The 22607-nt window shown below is 55.0% G+C and overlaps 1 protein-coding gene across 6 annotated transcripts in view; it reads left to right on the top strand.

Annotated features, from left to right (window-relative positions):
- Positions 1 to 22607, top strand: part of SLC37A1 (solute carrier family 37 member 1) — a 47399-nt gene that overhangs the window by 17673 nt on the left and 7119 nt on the right. For all 6 annotated transcript variants that reach the window (XM_037043031.1, XM_037043035.1, XM_037043030.1 and 3 more), the window contains 11 exons: positions 1701 to 1777; positions 2866 to 3032; positions 6568 to 6605; positions 9911 to 9985; positions 13336 to 13470; positions 14146 to 14236; positions 15414 to 15476; positions 15956 to 16041; positions 17006 to 17054; positions 18171 to 18244; positions 20862 to 20940. In XM_037043031.1, coding sequence (XP_036898926.1) covers positions 1701 to 1777; positions 2866 to 3032; positions 6568 to 6605; positions 9911 to 9985; positions 13336 to 13470; positions 14146 to 14236; positions 15414 to 15476; positions 15956 to 16041; positions 17006 to 17054; positions 18171 to 18244; positions 20862 to 20940 — 934 coding nt within the window. The remainder of the gene's footprint in view (positions 1 to 1700; positions 1778 to 2865; positions 3033 to 6567; positions 6606 to 9910; positions 9986 to 13335; positions 13471 to 14145; positions 14237 to 15413; positions 15477 to 15955; positions 16042 to 17005; positions 17055 to 18170; positions 18245 to 20861; positions 20941 to 22607) is intronic.

The raw sequence follows: 22607 nt of genomic DNA on the forward strand, positions 1-22607 counted from the left end.
CTCAGGGCCCTGCCTCTGCCAGGAGAGATGATGGAGGAGATGGAGTCAGGGTAGGGACTGTGTGCAGTAGACGCATGTCCGGTCTGACGTCAAGGTCAGTGCTGACATGGAAACTCTCTCCCGTCTTCTCTGAAGTTCTGGCAGCCATGCAGTTTCCCTGAAGTTTCAGGAGTTGCCTCATAAAGAACCCGGTTTGTCCATACCCCTCAGGGGACTGCAGTGCCAGCCCCTCTGCCTTCACCTGGAGGAGGTCTAGGTGTTCCATGTGGTGACAGATTGGATCCCTCAGGAGTCAGAGTGATGCAGGGCATAGCGAGGGCAAGAGGAAAGGAGGACTTGGGTGTCACTGGCCACGGGACAGGGTTGGAGGGAGTCGGTGGGAGGGGAGAGCCTTGCAGGCTCCAAGGCCAAGACAGGCCCTGCGGCTTTGCCCTTCCGGCTGGAACCAGCCCTTCCTGAAACTCTTGGCTACTGCCCCTCCCAACATCCCTGTGGACAAATATTTACTAGAAATGGAAAATGGCAAAATGATGAGCTTAACTGCTGAGGCTCTGCACATAGCCTGGGGGGAGGGGGAGGTGTTATAAAATCCTCAAAGTAAATTGGACACACTTTGCTTTTGTTAAAAATCCTCACCTGAGGATATGTTTATTGACCTCAGAGAGGGAGGGCGAGAAAGAGAGTTGATGTGTGAGAGATGCATGAATCAGTTGTCTCCTACCTGAACTCGCCCAACCGGGGATAGAACCTGCAACCTGGGTGTGTGCCCTAACTGGGCATCAAACTCACAGCCTTTTGGTGTACAGGACAACGCTCCAACCAACTGAGCCACCCAGCCAGGGCCATAATTTTCTTTTAAAAATTTTGCCATAGGCCTTGAAAAAGTTTGACTGTTTTCATTATAACAGTAACTTATACTTTATAGTAATATATAAAATTAGAAGAAAGAAAAACAATTCCCCAGCATTCCCCCACATTTCTGAAAGAAAGGGCAGCCCTGGCTGGCCCTGAGGCTGGTCCAGCCTGCGGCCACCAGTCTGTCTCCTGGAGAGCTGGTCCGGCCAGGTCGTGGTTGTAGGAGGCCCTAGGCTGGACCTAGTTGTCTTGAAAATTTGCCTCTGGCGCTCCTGGGACTCAGCGAGCCTGTTTGCCAGTGCACTTGCTAGATCCCTTCCTGAAATGTGAGCTCAGGGTCCTCCTGAAAACGGGGAAGTGCTTTCTCCAGGCTTTATAAAGGTCAAAGTTAAGCTCGGTTCAGAGAGCCATTAACAAAAGTACCTTCTTCACAACATGAGACATGAAAGTGTGCCGTTTACAAGCTATAATTCATAGTATAATCACAGTTCTATAAAAAGAAGACAATTTTGTGTCTTTGTAGGAAGTTTAGATTAGACAGAGATTGGAAACTCTGGCCCCAAGCCTTTCATCTTCTGGCAAGGGATTTCCTTTTCTTTCTTTTCCTTATTCTAAATTTTTCACGGTGGGCATGTATTACATTTGTAGTTATATGTATGGTTCAGAACACAGCTTCGGCCTTTGGGGCTCACAGCGGGTAGGGCTTGGCCTCCTCCTCTGTGGGCGGGTCCCCACCCTGCTCCCTAACTCCAAAGAACGCAGAAGAGGAAGCTTCTGTGAGCCCCCCTGGAAGACAGGGGACGTGTTTTCCCCACGGTGAGCCCTCCTTTTGTCCCGTGTCGCAGATCATCAATGGACTGGTGCAGACCACCGGCTGGCCCAGCGTCGTCACCTGCCTCAGCAACTGGTTTGGGAAAGGAAGGTGAGACTGCGTGTGTAAAGTCCCTGGTTGTCTGGCTACTGAGCTGCACACCTAAAACTAAAGCAAAATAGCTGAGTGTCAGCCGTAATGGGAAAACACAACTGTTTTTAAAAGGAAGGTGAGAAAAGGCCACCCTGCTTCCAGCAGCGTTATTTTTGAAAAGATGTTTTTAGAATTTATTTTTAGTTTTTCTTCAGATTTATTGTAGGGAAAAAAGCCACTTTATTCTATGAACTAAGATAATGAAAACCTCTGGGACTTGAGATTCTGAAATTCAGGTGGCCTTTGTCCCAGGAGATGCCCTCCCTGCCATAGGCAGGGTCGAGTCTGTGTCCCTCTGTGTCACTGACCGGCAGTGTGGCCTTGCCTGGCCTCCCGGGACCTGGGAGGAGTGCAGAGGGCAGGGCCCTGCCCTGGGCCTTCAACACAGAAGCTACATCAAAAATAGGACGCAAAGGCACGTGGATGTGTGCCAGGTCCTGACGTGCTGCCCAGCACCTGGCGGCAGAGGCGCGCTCAGCCTCTGGTGATCTGACTGCTGTCCAGGCTCTGCTGTAACGTGTGTGACACACGGCCTCAGGCCAGGGCCAGGGCCAGGGCCAGGGCCAGGGCCAGGGCCAGGGCCAGGGCGGAGAACTGCTGGGAGATGCTGACGATGGGGAAACTGAAGCTGGGAACCAGTGCGGAGAGCCTCATTTAGGTACCCTGCCCACCTGACGGGTCCACAGCAGAAACTGTTAGTGGGATGTTTCAGCCAATAATTGGATTGAGTCTGCAGAAGCAGAAATTCAAATTTGGGGCCTTCCAAGAATTTCAGGAAATGGCCTCATTCCTCTTTGTAATCATAAGTAAAGAAGCTCTGAGAGACACATGTAGTAATGTCACCTCGGAGACACACATACCTCCGAGGTGAAGGGAAGCCCCCTTCTCTCACCAGTATCTCCAGGCCTGCATCTGGCACAAGTGCCTGTGCGGCCCCTTTGTCCCCAGGCCAGCGCTGGCACTGCGCACGCCCTGCCGGGCCCTACACCGCAGACCCATGCAAGCTTCCTAATGTCATTTGCTGCCTGTGTCTCGTTGTGTTGCAGGCGAGGCTTGATTATGGGGGTCTGGAATTCCCACACCTCCGTGGGCAACATCCTGGGGTCCTTGATTGCTGGCTACTGGGTGTCCACATGCTGGGGCCTGTCCTTCATCGTGCCCGGGGCCATCGTGGCAGCCATGGGGGTCGTGTGCTTTCTCTTCCTTATCGAACGTGAGTACTCAGGGCCCGGGAGAGGACCCCCCCACCTCCGCAGGCAGGGCTGGGAGGGGCAAGTTGTTAAGAGAGCAGGCTGTTGCTTAGGCCTGTGTGAGTGTGTGGCTTTCCTGGCTCCCACCTTATCAGGTGGACACACTTCTTCAGGTGTAGACGTCCCCATTGGCTCTTTCTCCCCCAGTCATGCTGTATTTTCTGCCGGTTCCTGATTTCTGGAGTAACCGATATTGAAATGCCTTCCACCCTGGCCTCCCCCACAGCATCGGGTGTGCATGGTTCTCCCCGAGTCTGGGAGTCTCACAACTTCCTCCGGCCCCCCCCCCCGGGCCCAGCGGCTGCAGCTGCTCACCGCAGTCTTGCCGCCACCCGCTGGAATGCGCCTTGCCAGCTTGTTCACTTTCTGATGACATATGTCTTGGACAGTGTTGTGAAACGTGGCTCAACTTATAACCACGTATCTTAATTAGGGGAGGAGTGTCCATTCTAGACTCAGTACCAAACTTGTTTAATTGAATTCGAAGTTAATTTGTAAAATAGAGCTCCGGCAGGCCGAGGATTCTCAGTCACGCTAAGGCCAGACAGGCTGGCGCTGCCGCAGCTGCCGTATGTCAGGGCGTTCCCATCCCACAAGCTTTCAACCGTACCTTGTCACCGGAGTTCTGGGAAAGGTCATTCGTGTCACCTGTTTTCCTCCAGGCTGGCTCCACAGCACCTGGCGCTCTTGTCACCTGGGCTGTCCAGAGGGCTCCTTACACATTAGTCACCTGGAGTCACACTTCCTCTTCTCTAGCACAGGGCCCCTGGGTGCCACACGTGTGCTCTGCCCGAGGTCTGGGGTCCGCAGGGGCTCTTACCGTCTTCTCAGCTTCCGAGAGGCTGGTCCTGGGGGAGGGGGGATGTCAGGGAAAGCGGAGTGTGTGGCAGAGGACGTGAGCTTGCTTGCTGGCCTGGCCTGGGGTCTCAGTGCCAGTCTCTACTCAGCTCAGTCATCCTGGCCGGGCCTTGTCCCCGCTCAGGGCAGGATTTCCAAGAATAAGGAAGCTTTGGTTTGGTCTTTCGTGATAAAATGAGAGCCTCTTTCCCACTGAGCCGCCACCGCTGTCACGCTCCTGCCGGGTGGAGGGTTGGGGAGCGAAGCAGGTGCTGGGAGTGTGAAGAGTGGGAACGGAGGGCTCTCCTGGAGCCGCCTCCCGTCACTTCACCTCCGGTCACCTCTTGTCATGCCTTCCTGTTCCAGGGGTCCCCCTGCTGGCTTCTCTCTCCATGCACTGTGGTGACCTTGGAGCTCTGTTTTTCTCCTCCCTGCTCTACTCTGGGGACAGAAATGCCATCTCTCAGCTTCCCTGGGCCCACCAGGCTTTAAGCAATAGACCATGCCTAGACAGTTGTCCTAGGAAATCTTACTGATATGGAGGGACAAGGGGGCGCATCCAGACCTGGGCTTGTGCCGCCTGTTTCTTGGGTCCTCCTTGGCGGCACCCTGGCCCTGACAGGGAGTTCTGAGACACCACAGCCTGGGGCTGGGTGATGCCGTAGGGCCGAAGGCTGAGCCACGCACAGAGCTTGTCCTGCCCCGTCCTGTCTCTGCTCTCTCACCCCTCTGCTGAGTGGGTTTTCTTACCTACAGTCATAGCCTCCTGCCTTATTAGTAATATACTCAGAGCTCTACAAGATTCCTAATGAGTTCTCTGTTTCTGTTCTTCATGATGCCACCAAAAACTCCTCCTCACTGCCGCTCCTTCCCTGTGCACCCCTCTCCTGACTGCCCAGCCTCGCATCTTGCACACTTTGGGGAGCAGGGTGCTTGCTGAGCTCCAGTCTCCCACCACAGCCCTGGTCCTCCCAGTTTATCTCACCCAGTACCTGGTCTTGGCAGTCACCTGCATCACTGGGCTCTTCCTCGATGGCTCGTTTTGCCTGGAGGCTGGCTGTCCTTGTCACACCGCCCTGCCTACGCCCCCTCTGCCAAGGCCGGTCCCCAGTGCCTGGCTCTTGGCCCAGGGACACCTGCAGGACTTGGCCTTTCTCGGCCTTCCCGCTGAGGCTCCCCCTTTCCAGCCCTCCCTCTCGTGTCTCCCCCTGGGTGCGGCTCTGCCTCGGAAGTCTCGTCTACACCTTGTATTAAAATCTGAGGTCAACTCTTATCTGTACTGGAATTAAGACGTCTCTCAGACCCTCCCCAATAATTAGTAAGTGCACTCACTCCCTGAAGCTGTTCTTCTTCCCTGTCACAGAGACATTTGACGGGGGCAGGTAGGGAGTGGCTTCCCGTGTCCCAGGCAGGGGGCCCGACTCCTGGATCTCCAGGGAAAGTGCGTGAGGCTCAGGGTGCAGGCTGACTGCCCCAAGGTCACACACTAAATGGAGAAGTGTGACCATGTGCCAGTTCACCCGTGCAGATGGTCTTAAACTTGGCTGTGGACCGCTTGGGTCCTTGGAATGGGTTCTTGTGGGTTCAATTAAAACTTAATTTTTTTTTCATTTAAATGATGATCTTTTTAAATTTTAGTTTTTATTGACTATATTGGGGGTGGCATTGGTTATTAAAGTTACATAGGTGTCAGGTATACAGTTCTATAACACAGCATCTGTGTATAGTGTTGGGTGTCCCCCACCCCAATCCCGTCTCCTGTCAGCATCCCCCCCTTCTCTCTGCCCCGCCCCCTTCCCTCTGGTGATCACCACAGTTGTCTGTGTCTGTGAGTTGGTTTTTTTGTTTTTCCTTAATCCCTTCACATTTTCACCCACCCTGCAACCCCCCTACCCTTCTGACAGGTGTCAGTCTGTTCTCTGTAAATATGAGTCTGTTTCTTTTTTTAAAAATATATTTTGTTCACCAGATTCCACATATAAATGAAATCACATGGTACTTGTCTTTCGCTGACTGTTGCAAAGTAAGATTTCCTTCTTTGTTATGACCAAGGAGCATTCCGTTGTGTGAATGCACCGCCGGTTTTTTACCCACTCACCTACTGGTGGGCACAGGGGCTGCTTCCAGGTCTTGGCGATGTGACTAATGCTGCAGTGAACACCGGGTGCGTGCTTTCTTTCAAATCAGTGTTCCGGGTTTCTTCAGATACATTCCTAGAGGTGGACGCTGGGTCATGAGGCAGTTCCATTTTTGGTGTTTTGAGAGAACGCCATACCACTTCCCACGGTGGCCGCACCAGTCTGCATTCCCGCCAGCAGTGCGCGAGGGCTCCCCTCCTCCGCTTCCTCGCCAGCACTGGCCGTTGTTGATTTATTGACAGCGGCCGTTCTGACAGGTGTGAGGTGATCTCTCCTTGTGGTTTCAGTTCGCATTCTCTAACCAGTGAGTCTGTTGGCATCTCTGTGTCCTTTGGAGAAGCGGCTGTTCAGGTCCCTGGCCCATTTTTTAACTGGACTGCTGGGTGGGGTTTTGTATTTGGTTTTGGTTTTGCTTTTTGGTATTGAGTAAATGTATCAGATGGGTCTTGTTTTGGTTTAATGTTTGTGTTGGTGGGAACACCCAGCCCTGGGTTCACACGTGGTCGCATGTTTGGTATTTCAGATCCGAAGGACATAGCCTGCTCTCCCACCCTGCTGGCGGTAAGGACTCACTCTCTGCCTCCTGTGTCTTCTTGGATGGTGTATCGTCTGCCAGGTGTCTGATGACTGTCACCAGTCTGGTCCTGTCTGCGCAGTGTCAGTGGGTGACAGAGTGGATAAGGGTCCTGCCCTGCAAGTACTAGCAATTTCAGTCTGGGTTAGAGACCTCCTCGTGGAGGGTGGCCAGAGGCCGTGCCTCAAGTGCAGTGGAGACATCCTGTCTTTCCCCTGGATGGACGTCACCAAGTGACCACAGAAGGATGCAAGGGGTGAGCTCGCTGCTGCCACTTCAAACTGCTGCCACTTCAAACTGCTGCCCACACATGTCAAGTGGGCCGTCAGGACTGCCCAGCACATCACCCGCCTCTCTCTCGTCAGGGCAACGTCTACCTCCACCTGTACCCTCTGCTCGTGCCTGGCTGGGAGCGACTGGCCCTACGCTCTGGGTTACTGAGCAGATCCGAGGCAGGCCACGAAGGGCACGTGCCCCGCCTCCACGCACAGCAGGTCTCTGCTTTCCCCAAGTCACTCGGTGCACTTCCCTGCCTGCCTGGGCCAGCCCTCCCTCTCAACAAGGGAGCTCTCGCCCTCCCCACCCCCCCCCCCGCCCTCCACCTCCTCAGTGCTGTCAGCTTCCCTCCCTCCCGTGTCACTCCCAGCACATGATGTCACCACCTGCCTTGGACGAAGCCTCTGTTGCCCTTACACCAGGCCCCCTGCTTACCTTAGAGCGCCCCTCCCTGACTCCCCTAGGACCATTCCTCTCCCCTCCCTAGGCCATCCCATTGAAACCTCTCGACAAGGGCCCCAGGAGCAGCAACTGACCACATGTGGTCAGTGCTCTGGCTGACGCACTCGACCAAGCACTGACCCAGTCGACTGGCATTTGACACAGTTCCTCCCGCCCTCCCTGAACCACTCTCTTCCCTGGCTTCCAGATGCCACAGTGGCCAGCCCCCTGATGTGGGGCAACCCGGGCCTGGTGCTTGGCCTCTCCTTTCCCCGTTCATTCTTTCACCATAAGACATTCTGGGCATGCCCATGTGGGTCGGCATTGCGTCCCTGCTGAGCGTTCTGGTCATGGGTTCTACTGCCTACCTCATGTCCTCGGAGATGTCTGGTTGTCTTCTCAGAGTGACCGTGACCAGAGCAGATCTCTTTACTCCACCCCATAAACTTGCTAGGCCCGTGGCATCTGTGGTCTCAGGGAACTCCACCCACCCCGTGGGCACCCCAAACCTGGGGGAGTCATCCCAGCTCTGCCTTCCATCTGCCCCTCAGCCTGTCCTCCACCAGGTCTGTGTGTGTGTGGCGTAGAAACCCTCTCGTCACCTCCACGGCCCTGGTCCAAGTTGCTGGCATCTCCTCTGGGCCCCTCGTCAGCCCCCTAAAATGGCCCCCTTCTGCCCGTCCAAAACCTGCTCTTCACACTGCGCCTGGAAAGCCTTCCCGAAACAGACGTCAGAGCGTGCCACTGCCCTGCTTACGGCCTCTGGTGGCCCCCAACACACTGGGCATGAAATCCAGTCCCCCGCTGCCGGTCCCCCCGATACAAGTGAGAACCCCGCCGGCAGGCAGGGCCCCCCCTTGCTCCTGCCAACGCCCGGCTGCTGGGGCAGCACGCACCGCCATCATGCAAAGAGGGGCCGGGCGTCCCGCTCGGGCCGCCGTTACCGTTACCGCTGCGGGCCTCGGAGTGCAGTTACCTTGCAAGGAGGGATTCTGGTACCTTACAAAAATAAGAAAACAAAATCCATTTTGAAAATCCCTGCCTTCAAGAAAGTTATTGCCATATCATTCTTAACTACAGCTGACATTTTAAAATGTTTTGAAAGCCATGTCTCTGCCATGATCTTGAATTTCAACGTCCAAGCTTCTGTCGACCCTCTTTCGGTCGTGCTGTGGGACAGCCTAGGGGCGCGGCGGCCACCTCTGGAACTGGTGCTGGGACAACTGGAGCTCAGAGCACAGAGCCTGTTTAACCCCTCTTCACGCTGGGCATGAAAACTCGAGTGGTTGAGGACCTGGCTGTGAAAGCTGAAACTGTGAAACTCGTGGAAGAAAATACTGGCGTGTATTTTAATGACCTTGGCTGAGACAAAGCCTTCTTACATATGCTACAAAGAAAGGACAAGGGGCAGAAGAAACAGTAAATTGAATTTAATCTGAACATAGAACTTTTATGCTTCTAAGCACAGCTAGAAAGTATACCACAGATGAGAGAAAATATTTCTAAATCATGTATCTGATAAGGGACTTGTATCTAGACTGTACAGAGAACTCATACAACCCACAAATAAGAAGACAATCCAGTTAAAAAATGGGCAAAGGAACTGAATAGATATTTCTCAAAAAAAGATACACAAATGGCCAATGACTACATGAAAATCTCTTCAATATCATTAGCCATCAGGGAAGCATAATCAAAACCATAATGAGATTCCACTTCACATCCACTAGAATGGCTGGAATAGGAGACAGATAATGAACCAAAACTCCCGCTCACCGCGGGTGAGGAAGTGAAACGGTGTGACCGCTGCGGACACCAGCCCGCAGCTCCTCCCAAGCCTCCGGTGGCCTGCCACCCACCAGTCCATTCCTAGGTGCACATCCAAGGGGAATGGGAACGTGCTCCCGTAAAAACTTACACATGAGTGCTCATCCGAGCGTGAATCCTAGTGGCCAAAACATGGCAACAGTACCCACCAGTTGACAGATAGGTAAACAAAGCCACTTACCCACGCAGCGGGCTATTTTTCAGCAGTTGGTAGGTTGGAGTCCAAGGGCAGACACCGCAACATGGTGAGACTCGAAAGCATGATGCTGAGGGAAAGAAGCCACTCCCAAAGGCCACGCATTGCAGGACCCCAGTGAATGCAGTGTGCAGAGTGGGACAATCGTGGGGTCGGAAAGTAAGCCAGGGGTTGCGGGCAGGCGTGAGCAGAAGGAGGAATGACTGCCCGGGCGACGGGTTTCCTTCTGAAGGATGGCGAGAGGGTCCCCCGGTCGGTTTGGGTGGTGGTCACACAACTCTGAAAACCACTGAATTGTGTGCCTGGGTCTTGGGTTATTCCTCAAGAAAAAAGTATGTTTTCACCTTCTACTATCTGAGGGTCTACCTTCTGTTATCCGAGGGTCTGGAACCTTGAGATAAACACGTTAGTCTTTGTTTTATTTCACTCATTTGTCTTTTTGCCCTTGGGAGCGTTTTTGTGAAGGTAGGAAGCATCCCTGCCGCAGTGAAGCAAGGTGTGATTTCTGGCTGTTGCCTCGGTGACTGCTCTGATCCCATTTTTCTCTTCCAGCACTCAAAGAGCTATGAGAACGGCACCCACAGATTTAGACTGCAGAAGCCGGCCGTACCCGACGAGAAGCTTCTGGTGAGCTGTGCACGCTGCTGCTGCGGAGCGGGAAGTCAGGGTCGCCGCCTCGGGGCCTCTGCACAGGCGTCAGGGCCTTGTGTTTCTTCAGGGAAACTCGAATTCGCCCCTGGTAGATTTCTTTGGATAGTAGGCTGAGCTCACTTTAATTGTAATTGAAATCTGGAAGTCATTCATTGGTTCAGCAAGTATTTGCAGCATTGCGTGCCGCGCGGGCACTGGCCAGGGCGGTCCCCGCCAGGAGCATCAATGACACGTTTTGCTCCCATGGAGCTCCCATCATGGGGGGCTGGGCTGGGGTACAGACCGAAAACACGCTCTCTACAGCAGCCAAATGCCAGGAAGACAGAGTCCGCTGGGAGAGGGGTGGGCAGGCACTACTGCAGGCCTGGTGGTGGGAGCTGTCCCCAAGCAGGTGGCCCTGGATAGAGCTGCGAAGGCAGTGAGGGGCGGGGCAAGTCTGCACGCACCTGGGCCGTGGGGGACTCGAGAGGAGGGAGCTCAGGAGGCTGGGAATATGATGTGGCCCAAGAGATAACACCAAAAGTCATCTTCCAGCCCTCCGCCCTTGCACTCCCCATTTTACAGCAGAGGAAACTGAGACACAGGGATGCTGGGACCACATTGCAGCCCAGTGGTCTCCCGCCTCTGCCTGGGCCTCCACCCCCGCCCTCGCAGGAGGCTTCCAGGGAGTTCCTCACGTCACCTCGGCTTCACTGACCACACTGAGGCACAGGGCACGTTAGATTTGGCTTTAAGTGTTGGAATTCTAAGCTCTTTCCCTTTTTTAAAAAATATTTTATTTATTTATCTTTAGAGGGGAAGGGAAGGAGAGAGGAAGAGAAACATCAATGTATGGATGCTTCTCGTGCATCCCCTGCTGGGAACCGGCCCCTGCCGGGAACTGGCCTGCAACCCAGGCATGTGCCCTGACTGGGAATCGAACCGCAATCATCTGGTTCGCAGGCCCGTGCTCAATCCACTGAGCTACACCAGCCAGGGCAAGCTCTTTCCTTTTTAAATCACATAGTTTGAAGGATACATGTAGAAACAGGCTTTGAACTTCTTTTTGTTTCTGGAGTCTGGGAAGTCTAAGGTCAAGGTACCAGCACATCTAGTGCCTGGTGAGGGCCTGCCCCCAGCTCGAAGAAGGGCAGGGAGGGCTGGGAGAGAAGCGAGCTCCCGTGTCTCAGAAGGGCGAGAATCGCAGCCAGAGGGCCCACCTCCAAACACCGCTTCAGTGGAGATTGGGCTCAACATAGGGATTTGAGGGGAACTCAAGTATTTGGTCCATAGCAGCGGGTCTTAATCGATGTCCAAATGGCTTAGCCCTCCCCAACTGTTGTAGAAGATTTACCTTTTCCTTCGGTGCAAGGTTTCAGGCCCCGTGTTCTGGTGCAATTACTGACCAGTAAAGCTGGCCACGTCCTCTGAGTTGGTATCACTCCTTCCTTTTCTGTTCCTTCTGTGAAAGCCTGTTCATGAGTCTGTCACCAGAGAGTTACACAGTTACAGGCCCTGGCAGGTCTTGTTTCAGGCCCGGTTGCACCTCAGTGCAGGCACGACTGGGCAGTTGTTGGCCATGGTCCATTGGTGTTCCTTGCGCAGGGGCCTCTGGGCACTACCCAGGCTCCGGCCCTTGTGCTCGTGTGTCTGGGGAGCTCACACACTGCAGCGGCTGGGCCAGCGGGCAGGGTGCCCACCGGCTCAGCAGGATGCCCTGGTGTCCCCTTTCCCTGAGTGACGCAGCTCAGGCCCCCGGGGCCCGAGGCGAGTGCTCCTCAGCCCCTGACCATGGCCACCTTTCAGAGGGTGCCCTTTCTCTGTGTGCCAGGTGTGGTTCTCAGCAACTGCCGAGGAGATACGGGAAGAGAAGGGGTGGGCGAGGGGGAAATACGGGTGACGAGAAAGGGCCTCTGGCATCACTCAGCCACGTGGTGGACCCTCTTCCAGTCCTCATGGGGTTTATGATTACCTTGGGGATGGTGGAAAGTTGTCATCCTTGTAGCCATGTGACCTTGTCACCCTGGCTTCTCGGAGGATCTTTCTGATTGGCTGTGACTCAACAAATGTGGAGTGAGCACCAGGTGGGTGTTTTACTGCTAAGGGTGACTCCGCCTTTGGTGCAGCAGGGACCCACGACTCCCCTGGGGGATGGATGAAAGGCTTCCTCGCAGAGGATGGGGACTGCTGTCACTGGTGCAGGTGCGGCCTGCACACCCGGGCTGCTCAGAGCCCCGTGGTCTCTGGGCTGGGCCAGGGTGGGGAACTGTCGGCGCTGAGCGTGCTCGGACCACTGGTGCCCTCGCCTGCCACCTGGTTTTCCAGATTCCGTCTTTTTCTGGGAGAGGATTCCAAATACCGAGTGACAGATGGGCAGTGCATTGTCGTTTTCTTTTTCTAATTAACTGCATTTGGAATCCCACTGGCGGGGGCTATATTGAGATAAGAACAATGAAAGCTGTTTGATTTTGTGGAAAGTCTGAGATACAGAGAATCACTTTGTAAGTCCTTGAGCTTCTTAGTTCTGTAGCTCTATCCCAAGGAACGAATTTAGACCATCTCGCTCTGACTTGGGCCCCGCCCCGCATCGCAGACCATCGTGTTTTTCCTTCAATAATGCAAATGTGTCCATTAGGAATGTCCAAAATCAGAATTTTAAAAACATCAGAATCGGTTTATGAATTTTAAAATAATGTGCTTCTGCTAATGTGTGTCCATTGTGAGTTCCTTGGAAAATACAGAATCATGAAAAAATTATTGACGTTTTCATAAAAACTACATTCAGTTTCATCATTTGATAAGCGTTGCCCCTTTAGAATTTAGTTTCTTTCTATAAATGCATTCTGTAGTTACCTAGTAACATGTACATATAGCTAACCATATAAATGCATTGAATATGTTATATATGTATATATTCCTTGAAATCATAGCGGAAATGCAGTCTTGAGTGTTATTTTATCACTTAATATGTCATAAACATTTTCTTATGTCATGAAAATCTACAACTTTATTTACAACTGCAAGATACATTATTAATACAGGTGGACTTTGCCGCGAAACTATGTGACATTCATTTTATTGTAGAAGTAGTTTTTTGTTGTTCAAATTATTTTTCACAAACAGGTTCCTAGAATTGCTGGGTCAAGGGTTTTGTGTTTTCAGTTAGCATTTCCTAAAAACATGGGAAAGCTCACAATTATAAAGTGACGACCCTGGTGAGAGTGTTCTCCAAGGTGTCCGCATGACTTTCCGTGGGGCACCCGGTTGTCAGGAGTTCTGGCCCGGCTCCACCAGGCAGGCTGGTGACCTCTCCTGTTCCTTTGTCTTTGCATGGGACTCGTCCCCAGGACCCGGAGACACAGTGCCTGCTGCTGTCAGACGGGAAGCGCACCGTCCGTCAGAACCACGTGGTCCTCCTCCCGACGGCCGATGGTGGGACCAGCATGGCCGCCATCAGCTTCACGGGGGCCTTGAAAATCCCCGTGAGTACTTGTGTCTGGGAGGGTTTCTGAAAGGGGCATTTGCACACCTAGGAAAAGAAACGGCCTGTTGGTGACTGAGCTAGCGTGGTAAGTGTGCAGTGAGTCGCACTTGCATCCCCACAATGGGGGCCCGTGCAGCATCACCTACACGGACCTAGTGTCGTGTCTGCACCCCATTGAGGTGGGGGTCCCGCACACACAGCATGTGGAGCGGGAACACTTCGGCGCCCCCGTGTGATCCAGCTTCTCACGCAGGTTTCCCAGGTGATATCTGGGGTTGCCGTCTCACAAGTGCCAGCTCTTTCTAAAAGGGGATGTGGAACTAGGGACTGGGTGGCTCTCACCTACGCTCCTTCAGCAGCTAGGGTTTCAGAGCGACGTGGTGTGAGCGTCACATCAGTGCGTACTCTTCCCCACTGAGCTGATGGAAAGTCGCGGGACTCCTTCTGAAAGGGGAGCCGCGTGCTGTAAGAGCCTGCCGGGCAGTTGTCCCACGGTCCTGCCTCCTAGGGTGCTCTGTACGGCCCCAGGTGCTCTCTCCCTGCCCACCTGACGACACTAACGCCAGACCAGCGCCGTGGGTACCTTATGGGAGTCAGGGCATCTGCGGTTCTACTGCACACTTAAAGGAACCGTGAGTACACCTCTGGGCTAGGCAGCCTCTCTCTCTTTCAGGGTGTGGTCGAGTTCTCCCTGTGTCTGCTCTTCGCAAAGCTGGTCAGCTATACCTTCCTCTTCTGGCTCCCTCTCTACATCACAAATGTCGGTGAGTACCTGGTGCTGGAAGCACGGGCGTTGGGTTCTGTGCGGTGGCTGTGATGGGCGCTCCCTTGGCCTGCGGGTTCCACAGACTGGGAAGAAGAGACACGCATGATGTATGATGATGTGAATCCCACCACTCAATTAGTAGAAATGTACAGACAAAGAGGGAATTGGGCCGGCATGCTTTGTTGCCACGGTAACAACCTCGGCTGGGTTAAAGGGATGACATGTTGCACCCCAGCTGTGGCTGCCAGGTCCGTGCGGCTTTCCTGCCCTGGGACAGCCAGCACTTAAATGTGGGCGCCATCGGACTTCGGGTCGGAGCAGCAGGTGGACAGGAGCAGAGGCCCTGGGGGCTGAGCCAATAAAGGCTTTGTGACCTGGCCTGGAAATGGGTTCCTAGGCAGGAGCTCTAATTTGAGGGAAGAGCGGACAGTTTGTCTTATTTCCAAAGCCCGGCAGGCTGAAGCTATAGGTTGTGACTGCCCGGGCCAGCTCCATGGCAGCAGGAGAGACAAGGGAAGGGTCCAGAAGTTCTCGAGAGAAGAGATCCTTGAGTCCAGGGGCGGCAACCTCTGCTGAAGGGGAAGGGGATGGTCAGGATGGGGTGGTGGCAGGATGGTCAAGGACGAGGAATGGTGGAGGAAGGCCCTGAGCTTCTGGCTGTCCCCTGAAATGCAGGCTCTGGTGAGTGGGACAGACAGGTGACCCATGGGATGCTGGTCGGCAGAGAGCAGACCTCGTGTTCCCAGCAGCGTCCCAGGGACCAGCAGAAGCAGACGGAAGCTCGAGACAGAAGGGCTGAGTCTCTCGGGGACAGAGGCTAAGGAGACAGTGAGGGGACTGGCATGTTCGGAGGGCCTGGGCCCGTGGGAGGGCCAGGAGCCAGCTGGAGGGAGCTCGGGCCATAGGTCCCCTCCCTGCCTGGGACCGCACCTCCACCCTCTGCCCCGCGGAACCAGAGCCGGGTTACTGATTAGACTCAGCAGAACCATCCCTCATTGCTGGGGTCCAGAGTGTTTAGCAGTTGTCGTCTTTTCTGCGTGTCCACCCACATGGGAGGCTGCTTGTTTTCCTTTACCCTGAGTTAACTAAGTGCTCCCTGCTGTAAATCATGCTTATGAAACAGAAGGGGGTGGCGTGGGGACCTCCCCTCAGAGACACTCCTGTCGTTCGAACAGATCACCTGGATGCCCAGAAGGCAGGGGAGCTGTCCACCCTGTTCGACGTGGGCGGGATCTTCGGTGAGTCCCTCTCCGCGGGCGTGTGAACACTCAAGACCCAGGCTCTCTCAGAGTGGACTTGCTGCTGAGTCCCCCGAGGGAAATGTGTCCCCCAAGGTGTATCATCTGAGTGGACGTGTCCCGTCCTGCGTCCTGGGCCCGGACTCTGAACACGAGCCAGCGCTCTGTCAGACTTCCTTGGTGGGTGACAGACTGGTGGTGTCAGCGCCCTAACAGATGAAGGAGCTCTGGGGCCAACCAAAACCAGACCCCAAGACGCCCTCACTGTCTACCTGGGAGATGCCCTCCGGGTCACTTACATCTGACCTCAAGCACACAGGCCTGTTTGGAGACCGGGTGTTGCTGAGGCAACTTCCTGCTGAAAGGGACTTGGGAGAGGACGTCACTGTCTTCTTGCTGCTGCAACTGTATTCTGCTTCCCTCCATGGGACCCTGCCCAGGAAGGCGAGGGCCTCAGGACCCGCCCCTCCGCTTTGCAGGTGGGATCCTGGCAGGTGTCATCTCAGACCGACTAGAGAAGAGGGCCTCCACCTGTGGGCTGATGCTGCTGCTGGCCGCCCCAACGGTGAGTCTGTCCCCACCACCTCAGCCTCTGGAAACAGCGCCCCACGCGCCCCGCCCCCACTGTCCTCCCCAACAGCACACGCTCTCTGGCTAGGCCCAGGCTCACTCTGTGCATGCTTCTTGGTTTCTGGGGACTGCCCATCACCTCAGAACCTCCCTCCTCAAACCTGTGGGCCTGCAGAGCCCCAGGCCTTTCTCAGCCAACATCCTCCACCCCCCTGCAGGGCAAGGCCCTCCCCTAGACTCCCACTGACTCTCAGGATCCCCGGGGCCACTGCTGCCTCAGCAGGGCTTACTCCGCCCCATATTCACAGCCGGGCCCCTACTGCCCTTAAGTACTCAGTCGTGCACGGCTTTGGGCAGGTGATGCTCTCTCTCTGTGGCCCAGCTCCTCATCGGCTGAATGAGGGTGACAGCAGAACCCCCCATTGTCAGCACGAGACTCAAGTGAAACGTCGTGTCCTTACTGTTTTCACAATAATACTACACACAATACCATTTCTCGGCAACTTGCATGGTCATTATTTGGCCATCAGCCACCACACTGGGCTGTGACTGTCCCCAGTATAAGCCTAGTTTTCAGTCATCTTTGGGTGGTGGGCACTACCCCACACAGACAGAGAATTTTTACTAAAGAGCTGACTGTGTGTGTCTCCCCCCATTGCCCCGCCTCAGACTCCCGCTCCCCAGGTGCAGCCTGAGGGGGAGACGGTTAGACTGAGAGAGAACTACCCCAACCCGTCCTTCTGAGCCCCAGGAGCTCAGAGAGGGAGGCACCGAGAGTCCCCCAGCTCAGCGAGCGCCCTCAGGACCCGTGTGTCTGGGACAAGGCCAGTGGCTTCTGTCTCTGGACTGTCCCCCCCGCTGGGTGGCTGCCCGAGCATCACCTGCCCAGTGGTCCCAGGGCAGTGTCTCAGCTGCACGTAGCAAACCATCACCGTCCCCTCTTTTCCCCCCGCTCACAGCTGTACGTGTTCTCCACCATCAGCAAAATGGGCCTGGAAGCCACCGTGGGTGAGTCCCCAGGCCTCGCTTGCCTTTCACACACGTTTTTGACCAGACAGCTTGGTGAACTGAAATGAAAACTTAACAAAGGAGCATTTAGCCCATGTGACTGGAGCATATGGTGTGGCTAAAATAGTCCCCGTATCCCTCTTTGGGTGAAGCCGTTGGGAGAGGCCTCCTGCCCCCAGGCACAAGGCCTGACCATCTGCAGGTTTGAGAGCCTGGGAAGGTGTGGGCCACCTGGCCTGGGCAGTGATAGGCCTTGAGTGCCCAGTGGCGAGGAGCCACTCCCAGAAGCCGGATGCCACCCGGAGGCAGCAGGCTGCACCCCCCGGCAGGTAAGGGTGTGCCAGAGCAGGGCGGGTCAGGCACCCAGCCCGTCCCCCCAGCTGGCCCCGGTCGGCTGCCATTCAGGGGCAGTTGCGTAACACGGAAGGACTATTTTTAACTTAGGGCTCTGACACTGAGACATACTGTTTCCGTCCTGACAAGCCAGCAGTGGGGATCGGAAGGGAGGCAGGCCGGGTGAGATCCTGCTGAAAGTTCCCCAGAAGGCAGGTTGCTGATGGGTCTGGGGGTGTATCACCGAGTCTCCTGCTGCCCCAGGCCCCGAAGCCCCAGCACAGGGGACTGTGGACTAGAGGACGGTCTAGGAAGGTAGCTGTGTTTCAGAACTAGGCACCGCCGTCCTGCCCCGGGGATGCTGCTGTGCTGGGCGGTCCCCTCAAGGTCACAGGGTGGAAGTCCTTTCCACTGCAGATGAGGCTGTGTCTGGTAGCAGCCGACACAGCAGGGAGCATCTGCAGCCCCAGATCACGCCTGTGCCCGCACACCAGGTTCTCGCCCCCTCGGCATGTCAGCAGCTGCTGTCCGCCGTTGAGGGGGAGGCGTGCAGTTCCGGACTGCGGCTGGACTTGCCAGAGCCGTCTTGGGGCAAGTCTCAAGGAAGATGCCTGTGATGGTGGCCCTGGTAGTGAGGCCCACAGAGTACGGGGGCCACCTTCCCAGCATCACACTGGGGCCAGGACCCACTTGTGATGCCAGGGTGCCCACCTAGGGGGTTGCTGAGACAGTGGGGGCTCTTTCTGCAGTTCCTCCTAAACCCCTGGTTTCCGGTCCCCACAGCCATGCTGCTGCTCAGCGGGGCCCTGGTCAGCGGGCCCTACGCGCTCATCACCACCGCCGTCTCTGCTGACCTGGTGAGTTGCTGCTCACACAGCGCTGGGGGGGCGGGGGCGGGGGCGGGGCAAGTGCTGCGGTGGTGGTCACCTCCTCTACTCGTAACAGTGATGGTCTCTATCAGTGGGTGGTGTGTTTATAGAAGCCCTGTTTTTGAAGGTGAGCAGTATCCGTCCTTTTAAGAATTTTCTAAGCAAATAAGGAGGGATGGAAGTCCCCGTTCTACAAATAGAAAGCTGCGGTGAGAGGGAGGGACCCATCTGAGGCCAGGGTTCTGGCTCGCCCCTCTGTGCTGCCCACGCAGGCCCGGGAGGCTTGTGACTGAGCCCCCCAGAGCCTGGCCTGGGGCCGTGGCAGAGTGAGGTTGGCTCCTGCCCTGTACCCAGGCTATTCTGGGTGCCTACTGTGCCAGACCCTCTGCTGGTATGGGGACTGCAGGCAAGCCAGAGGGGGTCCCAGCCCTGGGAGGGCCTATTCCAGAGAGGACGCTGCCCTGACAAAGAAATAGTCACTGTGCAGGATGGTAAATGTCCAGGCTGTGGTGGCAGAGACTCCCCTGCGGCCTTGGGAGTCACAGGGACTGCTGACCCTTTTTCCTGGAGGAAGAACCTGCTGACAAGGTATCTCCCGACCATAGGGACCCCAGTTCAACCCCAGAGGAGGCAGGCCCTTCTCAGCTACCTGACACGGAGGTAGCACAACAGTAGTCACCTGGAGGGAGCGCGGCACGAAACTCAAAGTCCCCGTCTGAAAGTGGTTTTCACAGATCAGTGGAGAGAGGAGACGTCTCCTGTACAGAGGGATTCACGCAGACACCTGCCCCCCAGGAGGGGGGCGACCACTTCCTGGGGGTGGGCTGTGCACACCACCTCCTTCCACAGAGGACAGTGTGGGGGGGGAGAATAATGTGGCTCCGAGAAACCCAACAGACCCGGCCTCGGCCAGCCGGTCAAGGTCAGTGCCAGCAGTGAGGAGGCACGTTCGTCCACATGCCTGTGTTAGGAAGTGGCCCCTCACGTCGGCAATCTCCCTCCCAACACCTGACCATGCTCAGACTGTCGAGGGCTCAGTGATGAGGGGACAGGGGGCAGCTGTCACAGCTGAGTGGACCAAAGGAGACATGAGGTGAATGTCCAGTGGTTTCCTGGCTGGAATCCTGGGGCAGAAAGAGATGAGGTTGAACGTTAGATAAGAAAACCTATTATATCCGAACAAAGCGTTGGTTTCAGTTAGTAACACATCAGTATTGGATGGTTAATTACAACAGGTGTAGCCTAACAATGAAAGATACAACAGGGCAGCCAGCAGCACTGAGCATTGTCTCTGCAAATTTCAGAGAATCAGGACTACCCTGCCACTAAAAGGCCCCCGGAAGTTTACACTCGTGGGCAGGGTGGCCAGGCTTCTCTGCCTCTGGGTCCTGAGACCCTAGGGCCTTCCTGCTGGCTCCAGCTGGCTCTTCTGTTTGTACCACTCCAGTCCTCCTAGAATCGGACCCAGAAGCCCCACCCCCTGCTCATCCTGCTGCTTAGAAACCACAGCAGGACGGTCCCCCTGCATCCTCATGCAGGCCTTAGGACCCCAGCCATGCTTCTGCCTGCGCTCAGCCCCCTGCGGGCAACCAGCCGCTCTCACACGCTGTCCTGGGTCCTGTGGGGCACCAGGGGCCCTGTGCCCACCAGTCAGCAGGGCAAGGCAGGGCCCGGAGGTGCTGGGAGCTGGCTCTTCTCATCTGGGTCGCCGACCTGCAGCACGCTGTTGTGTTGGGGGAGTGCTCCTCAGACGCCCTCTGTGGAGCGCATCCTTGTTCCTGTCTACACGAGCGCAGAAAGTTCCAGAAGGGTCCAGGTCAGACCCAGAGCAGTGGTCTGCTCCGTGAGATCAGAGGGCAGAGAAGGGACTTCCGCTTCCTTCCCAGACTCCAGAAAATGCAGACTGTGGGTGATTACCTCCGGACGTGTACACTTTCATCTGTTTTTATGAGCTGTGATTTAGTCTTGTAGTTTAGGTTTCTAGGCATTGTGTTTCCCGACTTCTTTCCTTTCCTTGCCCCCAGTTTGTGCTTCTGCCCCCACCTTATTTATATGTGTGGATTTTTGCAAAGCAGAGCTCGGGCTGGTTTTTCATCTGGGACTTGTGTCCCCTACGTGGGTCTCGTGGGTCTTCCCTCTTCCCCAACCTCTCAGCTTTGTCACTAATAGGTTTTTAGATACTGCAGAGCCATCTAACGTGTCACAGAAAGCCCCCAGCAGAAACGTGGCGGTGGACATTAATGCTGTCCTGGCTTAGGGACGGGCATGCAGGCCCTTTGTCCCCCTGTCATCCTCAGTGGCTGGTTGGTGCCTCCGTGAAGGTGACTGTTGTGCTGAGTATTTGTTTATTTGGAGAGAATTAGTCCTTTAAGCTAGACTATGTTTGAACAAGTATTTCTGATGATTTCTGACTCTGAAAAAACCCAGAGACTTTGCCTCTCCTTCCCAGGTAAGTTTGGGGATCACACTTTGTTTTCCCATGGAAGACACCCCACGTTCTGAAATTGCTCTGTAGAGGTGCTTGTGTAAGCTGTCCTGTGGAGGGCGTTTCACTTCCCCTCTGATGCTGCTGGGACAGACCTCACACTTCACCTTCCTTCTCCAGGGGACGCACAAAAGCCTGAAGGGAAACTCCCACGCCCTGGCGACCGTGACTGCCATCATTGACGGAACTGGGTCTGTAGGTATGTGGATACTTTTAGCTCTCAAAGTTAATTGTGGTCCCCGGGGAACCACATGGTCATGTCCTAATTAACAGATGCCACGATTCCAATTGCTTTGGTGATATTAGGGTCCACTGGCCTTCCTAAAATATGAACAGGTCAAAAGCGCATGCAAACCCAGGGGATGTGGGTTTGTGGCACTGTCGTCCTCGTTGGTCAGATGGTTCTATAGACGACATGGCCGTGTGGCCAGTTGGAATTAGTTCTCGTCAAAGCCATCAGTTACATGCTACGGCCAAGCCCATGGCACTCACATCCAGTGACTCTGTATCACTCTCATCTCCAGGACAGAATCTTATTTAAATGCAAATGGCAGGCCCTGGCTGGTGTGGCTCGGTTGGTTGGGCTTTGTTCCATAAACCCAAAGGTCGTGGGTTTGATTCCCCATCAGGACGCCTGCCTGGGTTGCAGGTTCCGTCCCCCGTCGGTGCATGGGGGCAGCAACCACTCGTCGTTTCTCTCAAACCAATGTTTCTCTACCTGTGTTTTTTTCCTCCCTCTCTTCCCCCCTCTCTAAAATCAATAAGCATGTCCTCAGGTGAGGATTTAAAAAAGTGTAAATGGCAGGAAAACTGACGGGTCCCAAAGCGTGCCAGATTCTGGGTGGTAGCAGCCTTGTTGACGTTCTCAGAGACAGTTCAGTATTATATTCTGAAGGGCGGAAAGGTGCTAGGCTACGAAACTCACTCTCAGAGAGGGGCAGGCGGGAGCTGGTAAAACACCAGCCTGATTGAAGGCTGGTGGCATCTGGCAGTGTCCTTGACCTTTCTCAGTGTCCTTGACCTTTCTCAAGGTTTCGTGTACACCGTGACCACTCCCTGCTGGAGGGCCTGGAGCGACTCGTGTAGTCCTTTGACCGCCCACTCTTCAGAAGTTCAGGCTCAAGTTTCTGTTGTTCCCCAAATCACAGCAGCCCCGTTTCTGTTTTCGTCTTCAGTTCCTTCATTTTGCTGGATTCAGGGGTGACTTTGAGTTTGCTGGATGGTGTTCGTGGTCACCTCTCTTACGTTTATTTTCTTTTATTATTATTTTTTTAATTTTATTTCTTTTTAGAGAGAGGGGAAGGAGAAAGAGAGAAGCATTGGTAGAGAGAAGCATTGATATGCAAGACAAACATGAATTAGCTGCCTCTCACACACCCATGTGCCCTGACCAGGAATAGAACCAGCGACCCCTTGGTTTGCAGGCTGGTGCTCAATCCACTGATGCACACCAGCCAGGCTCTGATGTTTATTTTAAAGTGAGACCATTCCCTTTGTGGGGGACCCTCTTGGGGCATGCAGACATGCAGACATGTCTAGAACAAGGGAGGTGGGTGCTCTACCCCATGACACCTGCAGGGCAGCAGACCCCCCTGCGTGGAGCAGGCCGGCTGTCCCCACCGGCTGTCCTAGCCCACGGGGAACCTCCCACATCTGGGAGCCACACGCCCAGTCGGAAGTCAGGGCTCCTGGGCTGAGCTCTGCTCCAGTGGACTGGGACTGGGCACAGCCTGCTCTGCCTCCTGTCTGTCCACAGAGGCCTTTGTCTGTGAGCCAGCCCGGCCGGCTCCCGCTTCTGTGATCCCCGTTGTTAGCGCTACTCGGAGCTCAGCCGACAGCCCTGGTTGCTCTTGGAAAGGGAAAGAG

Source organism: Sturnira hondurensis, unplaced genomic scaffold (genome assembly GCF_014824575.4).
Source record: "Sturnira hondurensis isolate 20B ecotype Veracruz unplaced genomic scaffold, ASM1482457v3 Scaffold0003874, whole genome shotgun sequence".
Taxonomy (NCBI): domain Eukaryota; kingdom Metazoa; phylum Chordata; class Mammalia; order Chiroptera; family Phyllostomidae; genus Sturnira; species Sturnira hondurensis.